Raw genomic sequence first — 22,072 nt, forward strand, 5'->3', positions numbered from 1 at the left:
TGTCGATCCCGTCAGTAGATATGCAAATTGTAAACACAGTAATGTTGTATCAAGATGCTGCATATTATTGCTGTATAAATATAGAACAAGTGTCTTATCCTGTAACCATGTAACATACAATAACATGGTGTGCTTTATTTGAGTCACAAATTCACATTCCCAGCCATTTTCAAATAATGTTATAACTGACGTCCGTCCCACGGAAGTCTATATAGTTGGTTGCAAATATTTGCTTTTATTTAGCAAATGGTGAATGATAACAAATTTATTTCAGTGTGTCTAACTTATTCTTCTTTCCCATGTCAACAAATATTATAAGGCGGATTATTATTTATGTATTAAGAGAAATAAGGAAATACTGTATTGTAAAACACTTGTACCGTCCAAGCTATTTGCCGGTAGTAAAAAGCAAAAATGGCTTTTCGATTAACCCTTTCCGTTCTGTTCGTCACCTTCCTATTTTATTCTTCGTAGCATCCTCTCGACCTTGAAACAATAGTAATGTATTTTTTATACTGTATGTTTTTCAACAAATGGGCTTTTAACGACGACAAAATATGAACAATTGCTGTCAATCGAAATTATCACAAATAAAATAACAGCAAATGACGCTACGAAAGGGTTTAATCGAAAATAACTTTAAGGTTACATTTGGATAAATATTTCCTATCATTATGTCAATATATATGAATAATATATTACTTAGCAATAGTTTGGCTCTCGAGTCTATACAAGTTATTTTGCATGCGACAAACTGGTGGTATATTGTCTTCCATAAACACCAATCACAATACCCTATGTATATGACAATGCAGAATACTAATTTATTTGGCATTATGCTATATCTATGCCGTTGAAAATTTGCTATCTTAGACACTACATTCCAATAAAATGCATAGTATGTGACTATTTGTTTCCAATTCCCTTTGCAATTTTTGGTCGCTTGGAGCAGACAACCTTGATTACTCGTTTTTTTTTTCTAAGTCTCATCATACAATAATAATTTGAATCACCTTGTTATTTCCGATATACTCTCCTGCCATTTTTCTATAAAATTGATTCTGAAAGCTTATGCAACGAGAAGTTAGAATGATATTGTATATTGTTTTTTAAGCCTCTTATCACTGCCATGGTCAGACCACAATTAGAGTATGCCAACCAGATATGGTGCCCATATTTTATTAGGATATTGAAGCACTAGAAAACGTGCAAAGAAGGGCAACAAAAATGGCACCGTGTTGTAAAGAACTACCTTACGAAGAGAGGCAAAAGAAAATGGATCTGCCTACCCTGGCATGTAGGATATCCAGAGGAAACCAAATTGAGATTTTTGAGATTATAACCAACAAATATGACAAGGAATGTCTCTTTAGGATGAGGGAAGAAAGTGCGACGAGAGGCAATGAAAAGAAAATTTTCAAGAAGCTAGAGCTAGATTAAATCGTCGCAAGTACTCTTTCTCGAACTGAGTGGTTAGTGTCTGGAATAGTCTGCCAGATAAGGTAGTGGACTCCGAGACAGACTTGACAAATATTGGAAGGGTCAGGAACGAAAATTCGATTATAGGGCAAAAATCAATACAGCACGCTACCGCCAGCCACAAAGTGTCCTGACTACCATACCGGAGCCACAGGCCCTATGGGCCTCTTCCGGGAAATCATCTGTGAGTATGTGTATATATCAATGGCTTTCCCCTCTTGTAACGGGACGACCGACCCAAAACATGTCTCGATTCCGCGGGAGATAAGCTGAAAGAAATACTCTCATTCCGCCCCATTCAGTCGCAGTCTCCTTTGATGATTCACATAGGAACACGGTGGCGGAATCCTTATCCACCACGGGAGTACGTGGGAGGGGAGAGGTGATATTCTATATGAGACGTACAGGGCATTTATGGTAAGTAGAAGTGAGGGACAGTAAAAGTTAAACTGACAGCCTGCCTCGACTCCATATTTGAATCCTGAATGCTATAGATGGGTCTTAGTGCAAGGTTACTATATATATATATATATATATATATATATATATATATATAGAAAAATGTCCAGGTTATATAGTATAACAATAATCATCCTAATGAAGGCAATGATGAAACTGAGGAAAGGATGGTAGTCTAAGGCGTTATCACAATGGGCTATTTTTCCTCCGACTGATGGAACAGATTTGCAGCTCGCAGCTTTCGGAGAAGAACCTGATACGTTGGAGGAAAATAATTTCCCTCCAGTATATCAGATAATATACTATGTATTTTTGTTGAGAAAACGAAATAGTTTGCCATGATGGTTTTATGGCGGGAAAAGTTGTGAAGGTGGGCGGTACCGCCGATTAATCCCTTCAAGCAAACCTACACAATGCAAAACATTGTTGCTTTCACCATGTGAACAAAACCACTACTACAGTTGAAAAAGCCTAATGCCTTTGCTTTGACCTTACTTGGTTAACAGTTCCATTGCAGACACCACGAAAATCTCGAAGTTCACAGGTCCCATCTTTACACTTTGCTAGCCTGACCGATAAATGACCAAGTTACCAAATTCCAGGAACCCATATCGTACTTGAAATAACAGAATTGTTTCTTTGACTAAAGTAATTGCACATGTTTAAATATTCTAATGAATAACTGGCTACTGAAGTATTAGTACATTTATACATAGAGACTGTAAAATTACATTCATGAAAAGTTACAGCAAGTAGAGAAAGCGAGGATAATCACCCGTACGTAATTCGTAATTCGAATATCCGTCTGGTACCTACAGTAGTCTTAAAAAAAAAAAAAAAAAAAATATATATATATATATATATATATATATATATATATATATATATATATATATATATATATATATATATATGACTTTCTACTCAGAATTGCATATTTTTTCATAGCTGACAGTCCATTTATTCTCGAACAAATATTTGTGAGGAGTAAAGTCCCCCCTCCCTAATGGCCCCTGGCTCTGCCACTGTGGTCTGATATTTTTCTGTTTGGATTAGAAATAATCACCTAATCCTAAATACTATTAATCTTCTGTTTATTGACAATATGGCATATATACAGTAAAACCATTTTCCCTTATACAAGGATGGCCAAGTCAGAGTAAACACCCACTTCATGCACAGTAAATTCCATTTAACCCCCCGCCCCGCCACCATCTCAGCCCCTCGTGGATGAAGGATCATCTGATTTCCCCGGTAGTACACTGCTCGGGTCGATGGCAATGCAGCAAGGCACGATATGTCCTGGTGACCTCCTCCACCCTCCCCAACGCATAGGTGTTGAAGAAGAAAAAAATCGTAAATCATAAATACTATATGTATATACATACATACATACATACATACATACATACATACATACATACATACACACATATATATATATATATATATATATATACTTCTTTATATATATATATATATATATATATATATATATAAAAAGAGGGAGATAGAGGTGGGATGGGGGTGGGTAGGGTGACAGTAATGATCCGATAATTGGTGGTCAAATTGGCAATGTCGTACTTGGGAATTCCCACTTCTGCCTCACCCTGAACGGACTCCTTTGAACACAAGGACTATAACAAAAGCTTCTGATTGGATGTGTCTTTTCTTTTATTTTTTCAAGCACGACAAAGGGGCGAGATAAGTAAAGGAAGGAGGGAGGCACAGCCAAGGCATTCATTCACTCTTCGGCTGTCCCACACCCATCTGCCATTGTTTTCCTTTTCATCTTACAATAGCTCCTTGTGGAGGAAAAGTCACCCTTGCCCCATGACCACTGTCTGGGTCAGGAACAATTTAGCAAGATAAAGCACCTCCACACCACAACCTGGCTTCCGAAGCTCATTTACTTCCACTGATTCCTTACATGATGACTCTCCCTCCTCCTCCATTCAAGAGTACTTGGAGAAGACAAGGAAAAATACCCTTAGGTAGGATCAATTTAGCATCCACTCACATACTTATCTTTTTACTTCACTGTTCAACATTCTCCATTTAAACAAATCTCCCTTCACCCCATCCATTCATCTTGTTTATGGTTTTCCCCTCAAGCTCACTACACTCACCTCTGCCTTCTAGTGTTTTTGCTAGTCTTTCCTCACTCATTCTTTCCATATGCCCAAACCATCCCAGTATTCTTTTTATCAACTGTATTTGCCAGCTCCCTTTCCACACCCACTCTCCACCCTACCTCCTCATTTCTCAATATCTGTCCTCACAGCCCCTACCATATTTCTTAAACACTTAATCTCAAACATATTTGAATTCTTCCTTTCTGCCTCCCTCAAACTCCAAATCTCTGTGCCCCATACATTGTCGTAGGCACAATCAGATCTTCATATAGTCTTGCCTATGTATCTATGCCTAGGTACTTATTTCTCATGACACTTTTTCTCAGGGTATTTACTCTCTCATTCTACAGTTTACACCTCCACTCACCTATTGCCTGCTATATATGACCCTAAATTCTTAAAACTTTCAGCTTCCTTTAGTCTCTCTCTCCTTTAAGACTTATCTCCAACTCACTGCCTTTTACCCAAAACTATTTCTAACTTCCCCTCTCTCAAATCCTTCTGAAATCCACCACTTGCTGCCTTTGACACTCCTTTGATCCAACTACAAGTGCAGTGTCATCAAATAACATTTCATTCACCTTCCACTTCCCTCCACTCTCACTAACCATCCCCAAACCCCTGCAGCTACCTCCCATACCTTCCCCACCCATGTACCTATTGAACAACCATGGTAACATTACAAAACCCTGGACCAGTCCCACCCTCACCTACAATCACTCACTCTTACAATTTCCAACCCTAACACAAACAATATTTCATGTGAAATTTTTGTCTGCCCTTAACACCTTTCCTACTATGACATACAGTTGTTATGAAATGTAGTTTACTAGTGTTTGTATCTTTTCCTATCTCATATATATATATATATATATATATATATATATATATATATATATATATATATATGCATGAAACACCTCCCACAATACCTTCTTGTCGACTCTAGCATAAGCATTTTACAGATCCATTAAAGCCCAAAAGAAACACCTTTTATCAAAAATCATTTACTATATCTGTCTTACTACAAAAATTTGATCCACACATTCTGTACCTCTCCTAAACCCACACAGTTCTTCCCCAATTACTCCTAATCCTTTCAATTAACACCCTCCCATATACTTTTCCAAAAACACTCAAAAAACTCCTCAAACTACTACATTCATATTTGTCCCTATTTCTTTGTAAAATGGAACTATAAAAGCATTTCTCTAGCACACTCCCCTCCCATAGACACACATCAAATAACCTCACCATATATTCTATTATAACAGTTCCTTCCTTCATCACACACTCCACATGACAACCATCCAACCCAGGCACCTTACCAGTTTTCAATATTTTTTGTATCTTTTTCTATAGCCATCACTCATTTTCTATTTCCATCACTCATTTTCCTAGCACCTCACAATGCCACAATCTTTCCCTAACCTCATCATTCAAAGGATTACAAAGGCGGAGCATGCCGACAGGAGACCTTTTGATCCATATCTAGGTCGGATGCAAAAAAAAAAAAAAAAAATCATATTAATAATAAAATAATAAATAAAAACTATAATAATGTAAATAACAAATAAAATACATAAATAAATGCATAGGTATAGTTAAAATAATCAACAAACAGGTAAAAAGTAAATAATAAATTGACATATAACTAATAATAAATGAAAATCAGACAGACAAATGATAACAAAACAAAAACAAATAATATAAGATAAATCATAATCATTACAGCATCTTACTTAGGTATTTATCTAGATGATTCTTAAAGCTTCGAACTGAACTACATTGCACTACCTGTGCAGGAAGTTTATTCCATTCATTAACTACATGGTTGGCAAAGTTGTTTCTACCTACTTCCAAATTGAATCTATTTCCGGATAGTTTGAGACCATTGTTTCTTGTCTGATTCTCATTCAATGTGAAAATTTGGTCACTTTTGATGTTGTCAATTCCCTTTAAAATCTTAAAGACCTGTATCAAGTCACCTCTGAGTCTACGCTTTTTTAGGGAAAACAGATTCATGTGCTTTAGTCGATTTTCGTATGATTTATTTTTTATATTTGGAATCAGTTTTGTGGCTCGCCGTTGTACTTTTTCCAGTCTGTCAATGTCTTTAATGAGATTCGGTGACCATACGGAAACAGCATATTCCAAATGTGGACGAACTAACGATTTATATAGCTTGTTAATGAGTGATGGACTTTTGAAATCAAAAGATCGCGCAATCAGTCCCAGAATCTTATTTGCTTTCTCAGAGGCTGAAATACATTGCTTGGATGATTTGAGGTCGTTACTGATAATTACGCCGAGATCTTTTTCACTATCCACTTTTGTTAACGAATTTCCAAATAACTTGTAATCGTACTTACTGTTATTTTTACCTATGTGCATTACCTTGCATTTACTTGTGTCAAATTTCATTAGCCACTTTTCAGACCATTGCTGTAATTGATCTAAATCTTCTTGAATATCTAATTGGTTTGAGTGATCATTTGCCACTCCTCACAGTTTTGTATCATCAGCAAATTTGGAAACAGTAGATTTTAGTCCATGGTCTATATCATTTATATATACTATGAATAGAAGCGGCCCAAGAACGGAACCCTGAGGAACTCCACTTGCAACACTTTTCCATCCAGAAGTTTTTCCATTTAAAACAACTCTCTGTTTTCGACCATTCAACCAATTTCTAGTCCAACCTAATAGGCTACCACTTATTCCATGCAAAGCTAGTTAGGTAAGTAGTCTTTCGTGTGGGACGGTATCAAAAGCTTTTGCAAAGTCTAGATATATTAAATCTATATTGTTTCTTTTGTCATAATTCGAGATAACTGTGTTGTAGAATTCAAGTTAGTCACGCAAGAACGTTTCCGTCTGAAACCATGCTGCCTATCATTTATCAAACGGTTACTTTCTAAATGATGTTTGATAGCATCTCTGATGATAGTTTCCATTATTTTTCCTACGATTGAAGTCAAACTTATAGGCCTATAGTTATTTGGTTTCTTTTTGTCACCTTTTTTGAATATGGGAGTAACGTTAGCTAGCTTCCATTCTCTTGGGACATCTCCGGATATGATGGATTTCTTGAAAATAATTTCTAATGGAACAACAATCTCATTTTTAATTTCCTTTAAGATTCTTGGATGCCAACCGTCAGGCCCTGGTGTTTTATTAACTTTGAGTTTGTCTATACACCTTTTAATTTTTTCTTTTGTTATATTTACCGTAGTAAGTTTACCCCAGACTTTTCACAGGTTTCAGTTTGGAATTCACTTTGAGGTGTTTTGTTTACGAATACCGAGCTAAAATAATTGTTTAAGATATTACACATTCCTTCATTTGAATATTCAAGTTGACCGTCAGCAGATAATAGTGGACCAATGTGATTCCTAACAACCTTTTTATCTCTAATGTAACTATAGAATTCTTTGGGATTCTCTTTGGATTTATCAGCGATGTTCATTTCATATTGTCGTTTTCTTTTTCTTATTGTCTTTTTTAAATCTCTCTGTATTGATACATAAGTTTCATAGTCATTAGATGCACCCGAGCAGTTATATTTCTTATAAGCCTGTCTCTTTTTAGCAATACTTTTTTCAGTTTCTTTGTCGAGCCACTTTGGGCGAGCCTGATTTGGGGGACGTCTGTCCTTAAAAGGAATGTAAGTTTGAATCATCTTAGTGAGCGTATTTTGAAATATTTCCCACATCTGATCTACAGGCCTTTCGTTTAATTTTGCCTCCCAATCTGTAAGGTGAAGCTCCTGATGTAGTCCTATGAACTGAGCTTTACTGAAATCGGGTATTTTAGAAGCACAAGTATCTATTCTAAAATTGTTCAGGAGTTTGAATCTGACTAAGTTGTGATCGCTATTTGCAACAGATTCACCGACTTCTACATCACTTACCATGCTTTCACGGTAGAGTATTTCTCTGAAATACTCTACCCATCTTCCCCTCACTGCTTTTACTTCTATTGACATCTGTCAATCTGCACCCTTTACCTGACTCACCCCATCTCATTCTCTTCACTTCCTTTTTTTTTTTTATCAATATTCTCAGTCAAACTCTTATTTCACTTTCCTCTGCCCTCCTCTTTTCATCCCTCTATTTTACATTTTGTTTCTTTTCAATTCTTATACCTCTCATGTTTTCCTAGATTGACCTTACAACCAATGTGCTTTAATTAAAATCGAAATACTCTATCCATCTTCCCCTTACTGCTTTTATTTCCATTAACATATATCCATTTGCATCCTTTACCTTTTTTTCTCTACCTGATTCAACCCCTCTTTCTCTCTTCACTCCCTTCCATTTTTTTTTCAAAAATTTCAGTCAAAATCCTACTCCATTTTACATTTGCCATCTTCTCATATTTTGTTTCTCCTCTCTCCCTGTACCTCTCATATGCTTCCCTAGTTCTACCTTGCAATCAATCCTCATACACTCCTTTTCCACCACTGCTGCTCTCTCCCATCATTTTTGTACACTTTGCCACTTTCTCTATGAAATATAACCATTCTTACTCCTGTTTCCCTTTCACCCCTCTCAACCTCCAACACTTCTTTCAACTTCTCCTGGTACTCTTACTTTTCATTTGATCTATTTATTCTCAGTACTTTTCTCCTTCCCTTTACTTCAATTCTCAGTTTCCCAACTACCAAAGAAAATTATTTGACATCCCCTAAAGATATGTCCAGAACTTATCCAATCCTCCCTTTGGTTGCAACTAAATAGTCTATTAATGCCCTGTCAACCACTTTTCCCTCCACCACCCTTTTATATGTATACTTATGCTTGGCTCTCTTAATCACTGCTATCATCAATTCCCTTTCTAAACACATCTCCATCATAATTCTTACCCAACACATTCCTCTCCACTAATCCATCTTTTGGCTCATTTTCTAATCTAGCATCGAGATCCTGCAACACCACTGTGTTTAAATTCCTCCCAGGTCTCTAAGTACTCATTTAAATCTAAAAAGCTTCCTTTCCCTCTTCACTTTCTCACTATCAGGACCATATGCACTCACAAAAACCCACCTCTCCTACTTCAGTTTTAGCTTCACTCACATTACACTTGAAGATATTATTCCTTGTACCAGAATAGGTGGGACCAATGATTACCTGTAGGTGGTGGTGGTCCTGTGACATGGATGTCAGAATCAACTCCCAACCACCCATCAGAGGGTCTTCTCTATGGAGGATGGCTAACTGCTGCCTTACTACCCTGTGGGATCAACATCTTCCAGGGACATTGATGCTAAGCATGAGGTAGCAACTGACTGACATATTCAAGTCACCGTTACCAAATCTCATTTGCTATCTCTGGCTCCATACACACTATCTATATACCAAGGGCTTCTTCCTCTTTATGAGGGAGGTATCCAAGTCAAAGGTATGCATCCACTCCCATACATTCCACCACCCTTGTTTCCCTCTTATTTTAGCTCCTTGAGAATGAACAGTCATCCCAGTCTCCTGCCCACTGCCCAGGTCTGAAGCAATGCAGCGAGACACAGCAGGGTTGCTTCATTTACATGGCAAACCCCCCCCTCTTTCTCCTAATGTGGAAAACAGAGGACAGGGAGAAATCCCTTTGGGCTGCATCAAAGCCCAAAGGGTTTCTCTGTATATGTCCACTACACAAACTGGGATGAAATTAATTCAAATATTCTTTTATATATTTATTCAAAGAAGACTATATACACTCACTGTTTGCAATAAAAATTATATCAGAAACGGATTAATAGGAAAGAATGCAGTATGTAGAGGAACAAAGTACCTACATTACATAACGTTTCCATGATACTGATTTCATGAATTCTTCTGGCTTATTCACATGTACCATCAGTTTACTAGCTTCATCAATTGTCCATGTACCTTAGTACATGTATGACCCATTAAGTAAGAAACAATACTTCAAAACACGTATAAATCTGAATGTTAATCAACCTAATGTCCAGAGACATAGTTTGATTACATGTCAATGTTTCAGGTATACAGATACTGTAGTTGGATTTCACAGATTTCTGCTCACTAAATCCTAAAAATCAAGTACATAACAGAAAGTGCTGAATTATTCCTAGCTACTACGCATTTTTAACTAGGATTGAATGCTGGATAACCTAGCAATTTTTAGACATTCAAAGTTATTTGGTATACTGGTATGTAATAAGAACTCATCACTACACATAAATGAACGTCCCAATACTGTACTAAAAGCTGTTCAACAAAAGCTTATTCATTTTAAATATAACAACTTACATTTTAAAAACAAGTTAATTATCTACCCCTTTTATACTGGCCATGCTGGACCACTAAAATCACTGAAACTGTACCACTAACCGAACTTTACAGTCTGAACGATGCCCATGTGCAAAATTGGAAAACAATACTTACTTTTAAAACATTTTGGAATGCCATTCCTGATAAACATAGAAAATTTGCTTAACCTCATTTTTTGAACTATCAAAACAAGCTAAGGTCTGATCTAGGTACACTTTTGATGGCTAGCATTGGAAAGCTATACCACACTATTTTAAAATACTTTTTGCTTTCCATCAATTCTACAAAATGGGCATGGAAACACAAAACACTAAAATAAAGTTTAAATATCAAGGTACTTTTCTGCATTTCTATGATTCATGTTCAATAACTTTTTAATACTGTTCTATTCACTAATAATTATTTCTTACGTACTCTCCACATATGTGCATACAATATATGATGTGAATATGTATGCTATCTACACATGCTCTGTATGCTTACGCACACAGAAACACAATGAATGATTCTTTCATTCTCAAAGATCCATGAATAAATACAATCTTCTCTTCATAATAATTTTCTTTCTACATGCACATATTGCAATATATAACATTATATGCATATCCAATGCATAACTGTTTACAATACATCCCCATTCTTGTTGTACTATAAATAGGTATGAGAAACAAAAACATAATAGTTTTCATGAATTCTGATTGCAAGTATTCCATAAATGCAACAAACTAGTTATCCACAATATCATACATGATCAACAAGCATGTTACACAATTTAGACTGTGCTAAATGAAAATGACATGTCCAGTTAGAGACCAAACATTAACTAAGTTTTAAGTTAATTTGTGTACATTATCAGATCTAGTATGGTAATGTCAACCACTAAGGAACTACTATGTGAGAATCATCATTGAGAAGCAACTACAATTCAACTTTCCTTTCACATTTCATGTGGTTCTTTACACTGGTACATGATCTGTACCACTCCATTTTTAATGTATTAATACAAAACTTTCAACATCTATTTATCATATCTATACAGCCATATTATCACTAAAGGAGATGAACCATGATTTGTTGAGATAAAGAAATGAGAGGCTGATGAGCAACTGGTCAAGTTATAAACTTTCATCACATTAGGAAAAATGTAGAATGAGAACACGAATTGTGTGTTTTCTTGGATGCCATATAACTCAAAACATTGGTTATTCTGACAAAGTCCAACAACCTGTTCCTATTTACAACCACAAAATAGCACTAAGTTAACAGCGATCACAGTCATTCCTTTACATCTTTGTCTTTGTCCGTATCAAAACCTGTGAAAGTCCATTTGCGCTCTAAGCACGCTCCAACTCCAGTTGTGATTTGTCTGTACACTGACGGGAACCTGTAACAAAAACATGGAAAATTACAGCAATTCAAGATATCCAAAATATTGAAGTGCGTAAGACAGAATGAGTGGAAGGGTGGTGAGGTAAACACCAGGAACCGTTGGAGTTTTTATTTCTAATGTTTCGTCCTGAAAGGACTTCCTGGTGTTTACCTCACCACCCTTCCACTCATATCCAAAATAATGTAATCTGTTACAACTATCTCTGTGAGGCAGGCTATATCTGGATTTTTAGTTTATGTATATTGTTTACAAGGTGCAGGGATGACCCGTCATCCGGGAGGTGCTAAGATAAGAGGGAGGGTGGAGGGGTGTGGAGTGTATTCAGGGATGGAATAGGTGGGAATGATTTTATGCCTTTCCTTTTTGGCTACCTCCCTTGTAAGGGGGAAAAAAGCCTTGGTATATGTATGTATGTATGTATATTGTTTACAGTATCCAAGCAAATTGGTTATCTATCTATATACCAAGTTTCTTCCCCCTTATAAGGGTAGCTAAGTCAAAGGCACACACCCAATCCCACCCATTCCACTTCCATCCATCACCCTTGCTTCCCTCTTATCTTAGCTCCTTGTGGACAAAGGGTCATCCCTGTCCCCTGCCCACTGCTGGGGTCAGAAGCAAAAATTTTACATCCCCAAAACATTAGTAGTTGAACTTACTGTGTAAGCATATTTTCTATATCTGATGGCCGAATTTCTTTGTCAAATTGTTGTATATAAGACCAAATGTAGTCTACACTTGCTCCTTTTGGATGTATATGTAGGAATGTTGATGTCAGACCTATAAAAAGAAAAAAGGTTATTGTTTAATAAAACAAGAACCTAAGCAAAACTCATGCAGTGAATATTTGAAGAACTTAGAAATGATCATGCATGTAAAACCAAAGTGCATGACACCCTGTATGTGGTGGTACTGCAGATGAACACAGAAGCTGCCCATTTTCAAAACCTGTCAACCACTTCACCTCCAACAGGAGGTGGAACCCTGAGGGGCTGACACTCTATCTCTGGACTAAGCCCAAGATATCTCTTTCTCAACTTAATTGTATTTCTTACACTTTTTCATACATGGAAAGCTGACAGCCAGCAACTGCTCTTCTCTCCGTACCACTTTGAGCTGAACTGGTGACACAGAAACAGTTTTACACTGATATGACGCATACAACTGTCCAAATTCTTTTCCAAAGGTACCTGTGGGAGGTTCTGAGGACCATTGTCAGTCACTGTGGAGCTGTGGATTTTCCACTGAGCGAAACTTGAGTCAACAACTGATTGATTCTATTCTCTCACAAAAAAATTGGACTGTTGTGTTAAGCTAGTGTGGGACTGTTTCTTGGGTCACCAGCTTTTAGTAGTAGGAAGGGCACAGTTGATGTTTGTCGGCTCTCCTTAAAAGGTGGAGGAAATACATAGTTGATAGAGACTTAGGCTGGACCTCCAGGTGGATATAGTGATGTAGACAGTTTTGAAGAGGACTGAATCTCTAATTTCCTTCTTTCAGGAGCACCACAAGCATGTGCCTGTCACTGGTACTGAGAAAGACAAATTTTATATCTCAAAACCAAATGTATATTTTAATTGGATTCACCTCCAAATCTAAACATCTGGTACCAACACTTTCTAATTCATGATTTGGTTAACATCGCAAACTCCCACTACCAGGAAGCTAAGATGGTGCCCCTTCCAGAGGACTTTGTGGTATGGAATCTAATGAACCATGCCCTTGGTTCAACTCACTGGCAGCAGAGTTTGAACTTCCGTCACCTCAACTTCTGCTCCTTACAGTGATGCTCTAACCTACTTGGCCAGCAGGCACTTAATTCATGCTAATCTAAAATGTTATGTTACTTTCTACTCAAACACAAAACTGATTCTGTAAGCTTGCCCACTGTAAAAATGAGCTCGGTTCCATAACTAACCTACAAGCCACGTCATCTTTTCACTGAGTGGTGACGAAGCACCCACGGCCATTACGTCATCCGCTTCCTCCTTATTGTCATCCTCAGAGAGGCCAGCATCTTGACGAGCTTTTTTCAACTTGCCCTGCAGCTCAACAATCTTTGCATCATCTGCACGTTTCCTAGCTGCATTTTCTGCCAAGGTCTGGAGAGAGAGAAAAAGGAGTAATTATATAAGATATACCAATTTACTCCAGCTAGCACAGTAACACTCCTAACATTGTGGTTTGCAGTTTTATGCCACCAAACTGATCTGAATTTCTACACGCATACATAACAATACAAAGACGGGTCACCATGAGCATAGCTCCCTTCCCGTATAATACAACTAGGTAAATTCATATACCTCGGGCTTTTTACACCTTATAAGGGAGGTAGCCAGTCAAGGCACGCACACACTCCCACCCACTCCACTCCCATTATCGCCCATTGTTTCCCTCTCATCATAGCTCTTATTGTTGAACAATACATAACATAAACATAAAACTGATAAAAATGCCCTTTTCTCTTTCTAGTGGCAAAAAAAAAAAAAAAAAAAAAATTCATAGCAGTTATTCAATATGCAATATAAGTAATGGAGACATTATAAAAAAAAATCCATGTACATTTTCAAAAATTATTTTACTTTACATTTATGTCATGTATTTCATGGCTTTTTCCCAATCCTTTAGTGAGCTGCTTACATTTTTCTGTTGCACTTCCTAGATCTATCTAATCCCATTCTTTGTTTCTAATTTCATCAATGACCTCTAAGGGTTCTATTTGGGCTTCTTTCTATTTATTTGTAATCTGTGCTTTTGTATTTTTAATGTATTAATGAATGCTTAAAAAAAAAAAAAATATATATATATATATATATATATATATATATATATATATATATATATATATATATATATATATATATATATATATATATACACACACACTTTATTTTTATCCCACCATTGGAAAAGACACTAACGTCGAAATTTCTGTATATTTCGATCACTAACTGTGATCCTCTTCAGCAGTTAGTGATCGAAGTATACTGAACTTTCAATGTGTCTTCTTTTCCGATGGTGGGATAAAAGTTTATTTGACTAATGTGCTACATTACTTTATTGTATATATATATATATACATATATTTATATAAATATAAAATACACAATACAAATACATAAATAATTGAAAATAAAATATAAATTACTGCCTCACCTGTTGCATTCCTTGTAAGGTTTTCTTGAGAGCATCAATCTGATCGTCTCTGATAGCCACTTCAGAGCGGAGATCAGCCTTGATGAGGTCCACTTCATTCTTGTAAGCTTCCATCTGGCACCGCAGACTGTCATTCTCCTCCTGGCATTGGAAGACAGACTATTCCAATGAGGAAACAAGCTCATTAAGAGCTGCTCTAGATATACTTGAAAGGTGGCATAGGGAATAATGCATGAGCAAATAATAACACATAATTCAGATCAGATTATTTTATTTCATCAAAAATATATATTAAAATAGATATATACATACATACATACATACACCAAAGGCTTTTTCCCCCTTACAAGGGAGGTAGGAAAAGAAAAGAGACAGAAAAAAAAAATATATATATATATATATATATATAATCCACTCCCACCCATTCCACCCACCTCCCTCCCTCTTGTCTTGGCTCCTCCTAAATGATGGGTCATCCCTGCATCTTGCCCACTGCCCTGGGTCAGCAGTGTAGCAAGACACAGCACATCCACAGCAAAGACAAAAGCCATATACGCAGCACTGTCCACCACCCTTCCCTCCCTCTCATCTTAGCTCCTCATGGATGATGGATCATCCCTATATCCTACCCAGTGCCCTGGGTCAGAAGCAATGCAGCAAGATACAGCACATCCACAGCAAGCCAATGATTGGAATGAGAAGAGAACAGAGACGGAAAAAACGAGTTCTTTTTTGAGATTGCTGGACTTGAGACTGAAAAAATGGTACATAAAAAAAAAAAAAAAAAAAAAAAAAAAATGGCATACACAAATACTGATGGTATGATCTCTGGAATCAATGAACTAAATGACTAGAAACAGAAAAACCTGATATCATGGGCATAGTAGAGACAAAACTGAAAGGACCGCTATCAACAAGCATAGTTGTGGCCTTCAGCTGTGGCATTCCTTGGGGAGACGGGACTGCTCGGTCAGACAGTCTAGGGAACGACAACAACAACAACAACATGCATAGTGGGACATGGTCTATACAGTACAACCACTGGGCAAAAAATAGAGCTGAAAAACAAGGAGGTATCATGATATTGACAAAAAAAGGTTTAAATGTGACAAAGATTATTAAAGACCAAGACAATGTAGAAGTAATTATGATTAAAATTGCAAACAAAGAGATGAAAAGCAGAAAATTTGTAGCAGTGTATGTACCACCAAAAACCCATGCATGGTTGGACTGCGAACATTCTAAATTACTGGAAGAAACGATGAATGTGCTAAATGAGTTACTGAAAAAGGGTGGAAACATAGTAATCATGGGCGATTTCAATGCAAAAGACATAATTTGGGAAGAAATGATAGTTAATGGGGAAGATGAACTTTGGAGCAACATTCTACTGGATATGACCATCGAATGCACCCTAACGCAATGGGTTAAGGAAAATACTAGACATAGAAACAATAAGGAACCATCGAAACTAGACTTAAATTTAACTTCTGAACCAAATATTGTGAACAAAATGGTGTATAAAACACCAATTGGAAAGAGTGACCATATACTAATAGTTTGAATTAAAAGAACAGAACAATGTAGATAGGAATGATAAACATAGAGATGGAAGATTTATGTACAACAAAACGGATTTTGTAAAACTAAGAAAAAAATTCCAAAACACAAATTGGGATAAATTCTCTAAAGAGGAAACAAAGATATAAGACAAATAGAACATATTCAAAGAAAAGTACAAAGAAGGAATTAATAAATATGAACCAAAAAAGAAACAAAAAGAGATTCATACAAAATGTCGGTTCAACAAAAGGTGTAGTGTGGCTAGAGCCAGGAGATACAAAGCCTGGAAAAAATGGAAAAATGATAGAAAAACATCTAAATGGCAAACATATATAAAACTTGGGAACGAATTTGTCAGTATACGCAGGAAAGAAAAAAGAGAATATGAAAGGGATATCATAGACAAATGTAAGGATCAACCTAAACTCTTTTACAGATATATAAATGACAAACTAAAGGATAAGCATGAAATAGTGAAACTTCATGAAGATAAAGAATACATAGATGACACAGAGATGGCAGAAGTTATGATCAGACATTTCAGGTCTGTTTTTACAATTGAGAGCTCACAATCTTGGGAAGATGGACAACAAGAAAGATCACCCATGATGAAAGAAATAAAGATAACACAAAAAGAAATAAGAGACCAAATAAAAAGCCTAGATGTCAGAAAATTGCACGGACCAGATGGAATTGCAAATTGGATACTGAAAGAGTGTATAGATGAACTGACAGACAAACTACACAAGATAATTGACTTCTCACTCAAAGAGGGAAAGGTACCGCAAGATTGGAAAGATGCAAACATAGTACCAATATATAAAGGAGGAAATAGGGAAGATCCTACAAACTTCAGACCAGTATCCCTCACAAGCACAGTAGCAAAAATATGTGAAAAGGTCATCAGGAACAAATGGACCAAACACTTGGAAGATAACAAAATAATAAACCCCAAACAATTTGGTTTTAGAAATGGAAGATTGTGCACCACAAACCTAATCTGCTTTTACTCAAGATTAATTGAGATAATACAAGAAAGGGATGGATGGGCAGATTGCGCCTTCTTGGATTTGCAGAAAGCATTTGACAAAGTACCACACAAAAAATTAATAAGTAAATTTGAAAAAATAGGAGGAATTCAAGGCAAACTGTTGGAATGGGTGATGGATTTCTTAACTGGGAGAAAAATGAGAGTGGTACTTAGAGACAAAAATTCGAAATGGGAATATGTGAAAAGTGGCGTCCCCAAGGCTCTGTTTTGGTTCCTTTAAGGGGACCGGCTGGTCAAGAATCGATGAAAATTGGGAAAAAAATGAAAAACTGGGAAAAAATTTCTACATCTGCGTATGGCAATCGACAGTCTGTATGTGGAGTATTTAATCAAAATTCGCCTTATTTTCGTAGTTATGGCAAATAAACCCCCTCCTCCCCCCAACTCGACCCCATCTCGGCCCTATGATACGTATTGGTCACTACAATATATATATTATTGCAATAAATAACAATAATTTGTAATGATTGAGTGCTATTCCTAGTGACTTCTGGCAACTCTGTCTCTGTACCAGAGGTTATATATAGACCCCAGAATGGGTAGATGCCTCAGAAAGCGATAAACAGTAGACAAAAATTGAGTGATACGCTCCACTGCAAGCCACCATCAATCCTTTTCTCATTTGACAAGCTGTTATACTATTTTTGAGATGCCATGTCCTCGCAAGCAAACCAAACACCTTCAAGAAGCTAGGAAAAGGCAAGAATTACAAAGTAAGCAAGCTATGACACCCTAATGTAATAACCTGCCTAAAATGCAGGTGGGGACCAGGAGCCAGAAGACAGAGGATTATATGACTGGACATCAACATATATGACTGAATATGAATAAATTTTATTCTAAATATCATCAACATTCAAGCCTAAAAAGCTAAATAAGGAAATGCCATGATATCCCTTATTTATATTAGTATGTAGGGGTTCAAAGTTAGTGAAAACTTTGACGGCCCGTATCTCAAAACCTAAGTTTTATACCTTCAAACTTCTACTCCTCCATAACTTCTTAATCAATTTCAATGAAAATTCACACATAATATGTCTAAATCTGCCTGATTGATGAAATAGAACGTTTTTTTTAATATCTGAAAGGGTTAATTTTTGCCAAAAAAAAATTGTCCATATTTGAAGGGGGACGGGGTGAGAAAAGATATAAAAATTAAAATTCCACAAACTAATTACTTTAACTAAAATTTCTCTCTATTAGTTTGAAGGTCTGGATAAGGTCCTTCCACCATATTAATTTCATTCATGTAGAGCAATTATTATAGGAGGAGTAGTCATTTCAAAATTATCAATTTTTTTGAAAGGGAGATGGGGGGGCAAAACATGAAAGGGTTGCAGATTAGTTTTTTTGGGTTAGGAAAGATGTATATGGTGTCCTTAACTCCTGGCATAAATTTCTGTGCAATAACCCAATTAATAAAGATTTTCATCTTTTGATCAGCCGGTCCCCTTAATGTTTGCCATATACATAAATGATATGGATGAAGGAGTAAATTGTTACATGAACTTTTTTGCTGACAATGCCAAATTACTCAAGAGAGAACAGAAGAAGATTGCAGATCGCTGCAAGATGACCTGGATAAAATATGGGAATGGAGCCGGAGATATGAGATGAACTTCAACATAAAAAAATGTAGCATAATGGAATTTGGAAAAGGTAAAAATAGAGTTTCGGGACAATATAAGATTGGAAACAAAGAAGTAAAAAAAGTAAACTCAGAGAGGGACCTAGGAGTAATCATCTCAAGTGACTTGACACCTGACAAACATGTAAATAAATTATTTGGAGAGACTTACAACTTATTAAGATCAATGAAAGTGGCCTTCAATTACATAGATGAGGAGATGGTTAAAAAAATAATTGTTACACTGATAAGACCGAAATTAGAATATGCTGTATCAATGTGAGCACCTAGCACAAAAAAGAACATAAGAAAATTAGAAAGAATCCAAAGAGCTGTGACAAAAATGGCACCCACACTGTCAAATATGACATATGAACAAAGATTGGAGAAATTACAGTTGTCAACACTAGAACAGAGAAGGGAAAGAGGCGATTTGTTGACCATTTTCAGAATTATGAAAGGGATGGAAGTTCTCGATAGAGATGACCTATTAAAGTGGGACAGAAGAGAAACAAGAGGAGACTAAAGACAGTTACAGAAGAGACCTGGAAAAAAAAAAAAAAAAAAAAACGAGTGAGAGAGCTTCCCACATAGAGTGATCGATGTCTGGAACAAATTGAACAGAGAAACAGTAAATGCCAGAACTATACACGATTTTAAGAACAAAATGGCTGTGGAGAGATACGAAAATGGGTTACTACGAGCATAGCTCTCGTCCCGTAAAACACAACTAGGTAAATACTTAATTGGTGACCCTCCTTACTGTCCCCTCATGCAGAAAAATAGAAGACAAGGTGAGGCTACATCAAAATATCATGCACACATAACCACTCCCTAACTCCCCCATCCACCACCCACTCCCTTCCTTCCATCACAGTATCATCTATACACAGCCATTCTCCATTCACCCCTATCTCCTGCCTTCTCCCTTCCTTGCTCAAGAGATATCTCCCTCTTGCTCAGCGTTACTTTCACCCCATCCATCAATCTCATCTTTGGTTGCTCCATCATGTTCACTTCATCTACCTCTGCCAACCACACCTTTTTTACTACGCTTTCTTCACTCCATCACTTTCTTCACAGCACATCCACAGCAAGGCCACTTCAATTAATCTGCTACCCCGCTCTTTGTCCCCTCATGTAGAAAAATGAGACAGGGAGAAATCCCTTCAAGCAGCATCAAAATATCACTCATATATAACCACTCCCTATCCCTCACCCCCTTCCTTCCTTGCATCACAGTATCATCTATACACAACTGTTCTCCACTCACCCCTATCTCCTACCTTCTCCTTCCATGCTCAATTGTCCCTTTCACCCCATCATATTCCTCTCAAAACCTCCTAGCCTTGCCAACTACTCCCAACAAACTGATCCCTCTGCAACTACTACACTCACATTTGACCCCTTTTCCCTTGTAAAGTGGAACTATACAGGCACTCCAGTCCTCCTGCATTCTACCTTCCTTTAGACACACATTAAACCTCATTAGCCAGTCCACTATTACTGTGCCTCCCTTCTTCAGACACTCTGCATGACACCCATCTGAGGTGCCTTACCTGCTCTCATTATTTTCAAAACTACTTGCACCTCATCTTTTATTTCTCCATTTTCATCTCCCATTTCTGTAATTTTCTTAGCACCTCCCACTACTATCCTCCTCCACATTCAATAGCTCTCTAAAATTCTTTGTCCATCTTCCCCTTACCACTTCCTCTTCTGTTAACATCGGACTTTTTCTTCTTAACTTAACTTACATCCCCTTCCTCTCTTAACTTCCTTCCAAAACATCTATATATTACTTTAATATTTTCTGTCATACTACTCCCCTATTTCACATCTGCTCTCCTTTTAGCCTCTTTTATCTTTTATTTTACTTCCTCTTCCTTTTTCTTTGTATCTCTCAAAGATTTCTCTTGTCCTACTTAGCAACCAGTCCCTGAATGCTTGCTTCTTCTCTTCTACTACCTTCTTCACTTCATCATTCCACCACTCACTACCCTTTCTATTCCCTCCCTCCTTGTTCCACATATCATCTTTGCACACCTTGTCACTCCCTCCTTGAAACACTCCCATTCCTCCTCCACTCTATCGTTCACCAATTCCCACATTTCTCCCAGCTTCTCCTTGTACTTCTGTTCCTTTTCCTTCTCATTTAAAGTTTACTCTAAGCACCTCTCTACCTTTTGCCCTTTTCCTTTTGCTCCACCTATCCTCTACTCTCAACTTACCTTCCACCAGAAAATTATCTGATATTCCCCCACTTTCTCCATTAATGCCCTATCAACCACCCTTCCATCCACCACCATCTCCCAAGTGTACTTATGCTTGACTTTTTTCCTAAACACTGTGTTAGGCTATCATAAACTCTAAACACATCACCATTAACTCTCCACTATGATTTTTACCTGGCACTCCACATTTCCCAATCCCTCTGTCTATTGGTTCATTCCCTACTCTAGCATTGTGATATTCTAATACCATTACATTGACATTCCTCCCAAATTTCTATATGCACTCATTTCAATCTATAAAAAAAAAAAAAAAAAAAAAAAAAAAAAAAAAAAAAAAAAAAAAAAAAAAAAAAAAAAAAAAAAAAAAAAAAAAAAAAAAAAAAAAAAAATTCAAAGGATTACAAAGGCGGAGCATGCCGACAGGAGACCTTTTGATCCATATCTAGGTCGGATGCAAAAAAAAATCATATTAATAATAAAACAATAAATAAAAACTGTAATAATGTAAATAACAAATAAGATACATAAATAAATGCATAGGTATAGTTGAATAATAAACAAACAGGTAAATAGTAAATAATGATAAATTGACATATAACTAATAATAAATGAAAATCAGACAGACAAATGATAACAAAACAAAATAAATGAAAATCAGACAGACAAATAATAACAAAACAAAAAC

At 36.6% G+C, this 22,072-nt stretch overlaps 1 protein-coding gene across 4 annotated transcripts in view; it reads right to left on the reverse strand.

Annotated features, from left to right (window-relative positions):
- Nucleotides 1-9,752: 9,752 nt before the first annotated feature.
- Nucleotides 9,753-22,072, reverse strand: part of LOC143034081 (ecto-NOX disulfide-thiol exchanger 2-like) — a 69,266-nt gene continuing 56,946 nt past the window's right edge. For 2 of the 4 annotated variants that reach the window (XM_076199998.1, XM_076199997.1), the window contains exons 14-17: nucleotides 14,913-15,053; nucleotides 13,675-13,858; nucleotides 12,416-12,536; nucleotides 9,753-11,750 (exon numbers count right to left, since the gene is read on the reverse strand). In XM_076199998.1, the coding sequence (XP_076056113.1) occupies nucleotides 11,642-11,750; nucleotides 12,416-12,536; nucleotides 13,675-13,858; nucleotides 14,913-15,053 (555 nt within the window). In that variant the 3' untranslated portion in view covers nucleotides 9,753-11,641. Of the gene's footprint in view, nucleotides 11,751-12,415; nucleotides 12,537-13,674; nucleotides 13,859-14,912; nucleotides 15,072-22,072 lie in introns of all 4 variants that reach the window. The other 2 variants (XM_076199996.1, XM_076199995.1) reach the window with 1 other exon arrangement.

Source organism: Oratosquilla oratoria, chromosome 16 (genome assembly GCF_046742065.1).
Source record: "Oratosquilla oratoria isolate Oo_2021 chromosome 16, ASM4674206v1, whole genome shotgun sequence".
Taxonomy (NCBI): domain Eukaryota; kingdom Metazoa; phylum Arthropoda; class Malacostraca; order Stomatopoda; family Squillidae; genus Oratosquilla; species Oratosquilla oratoria.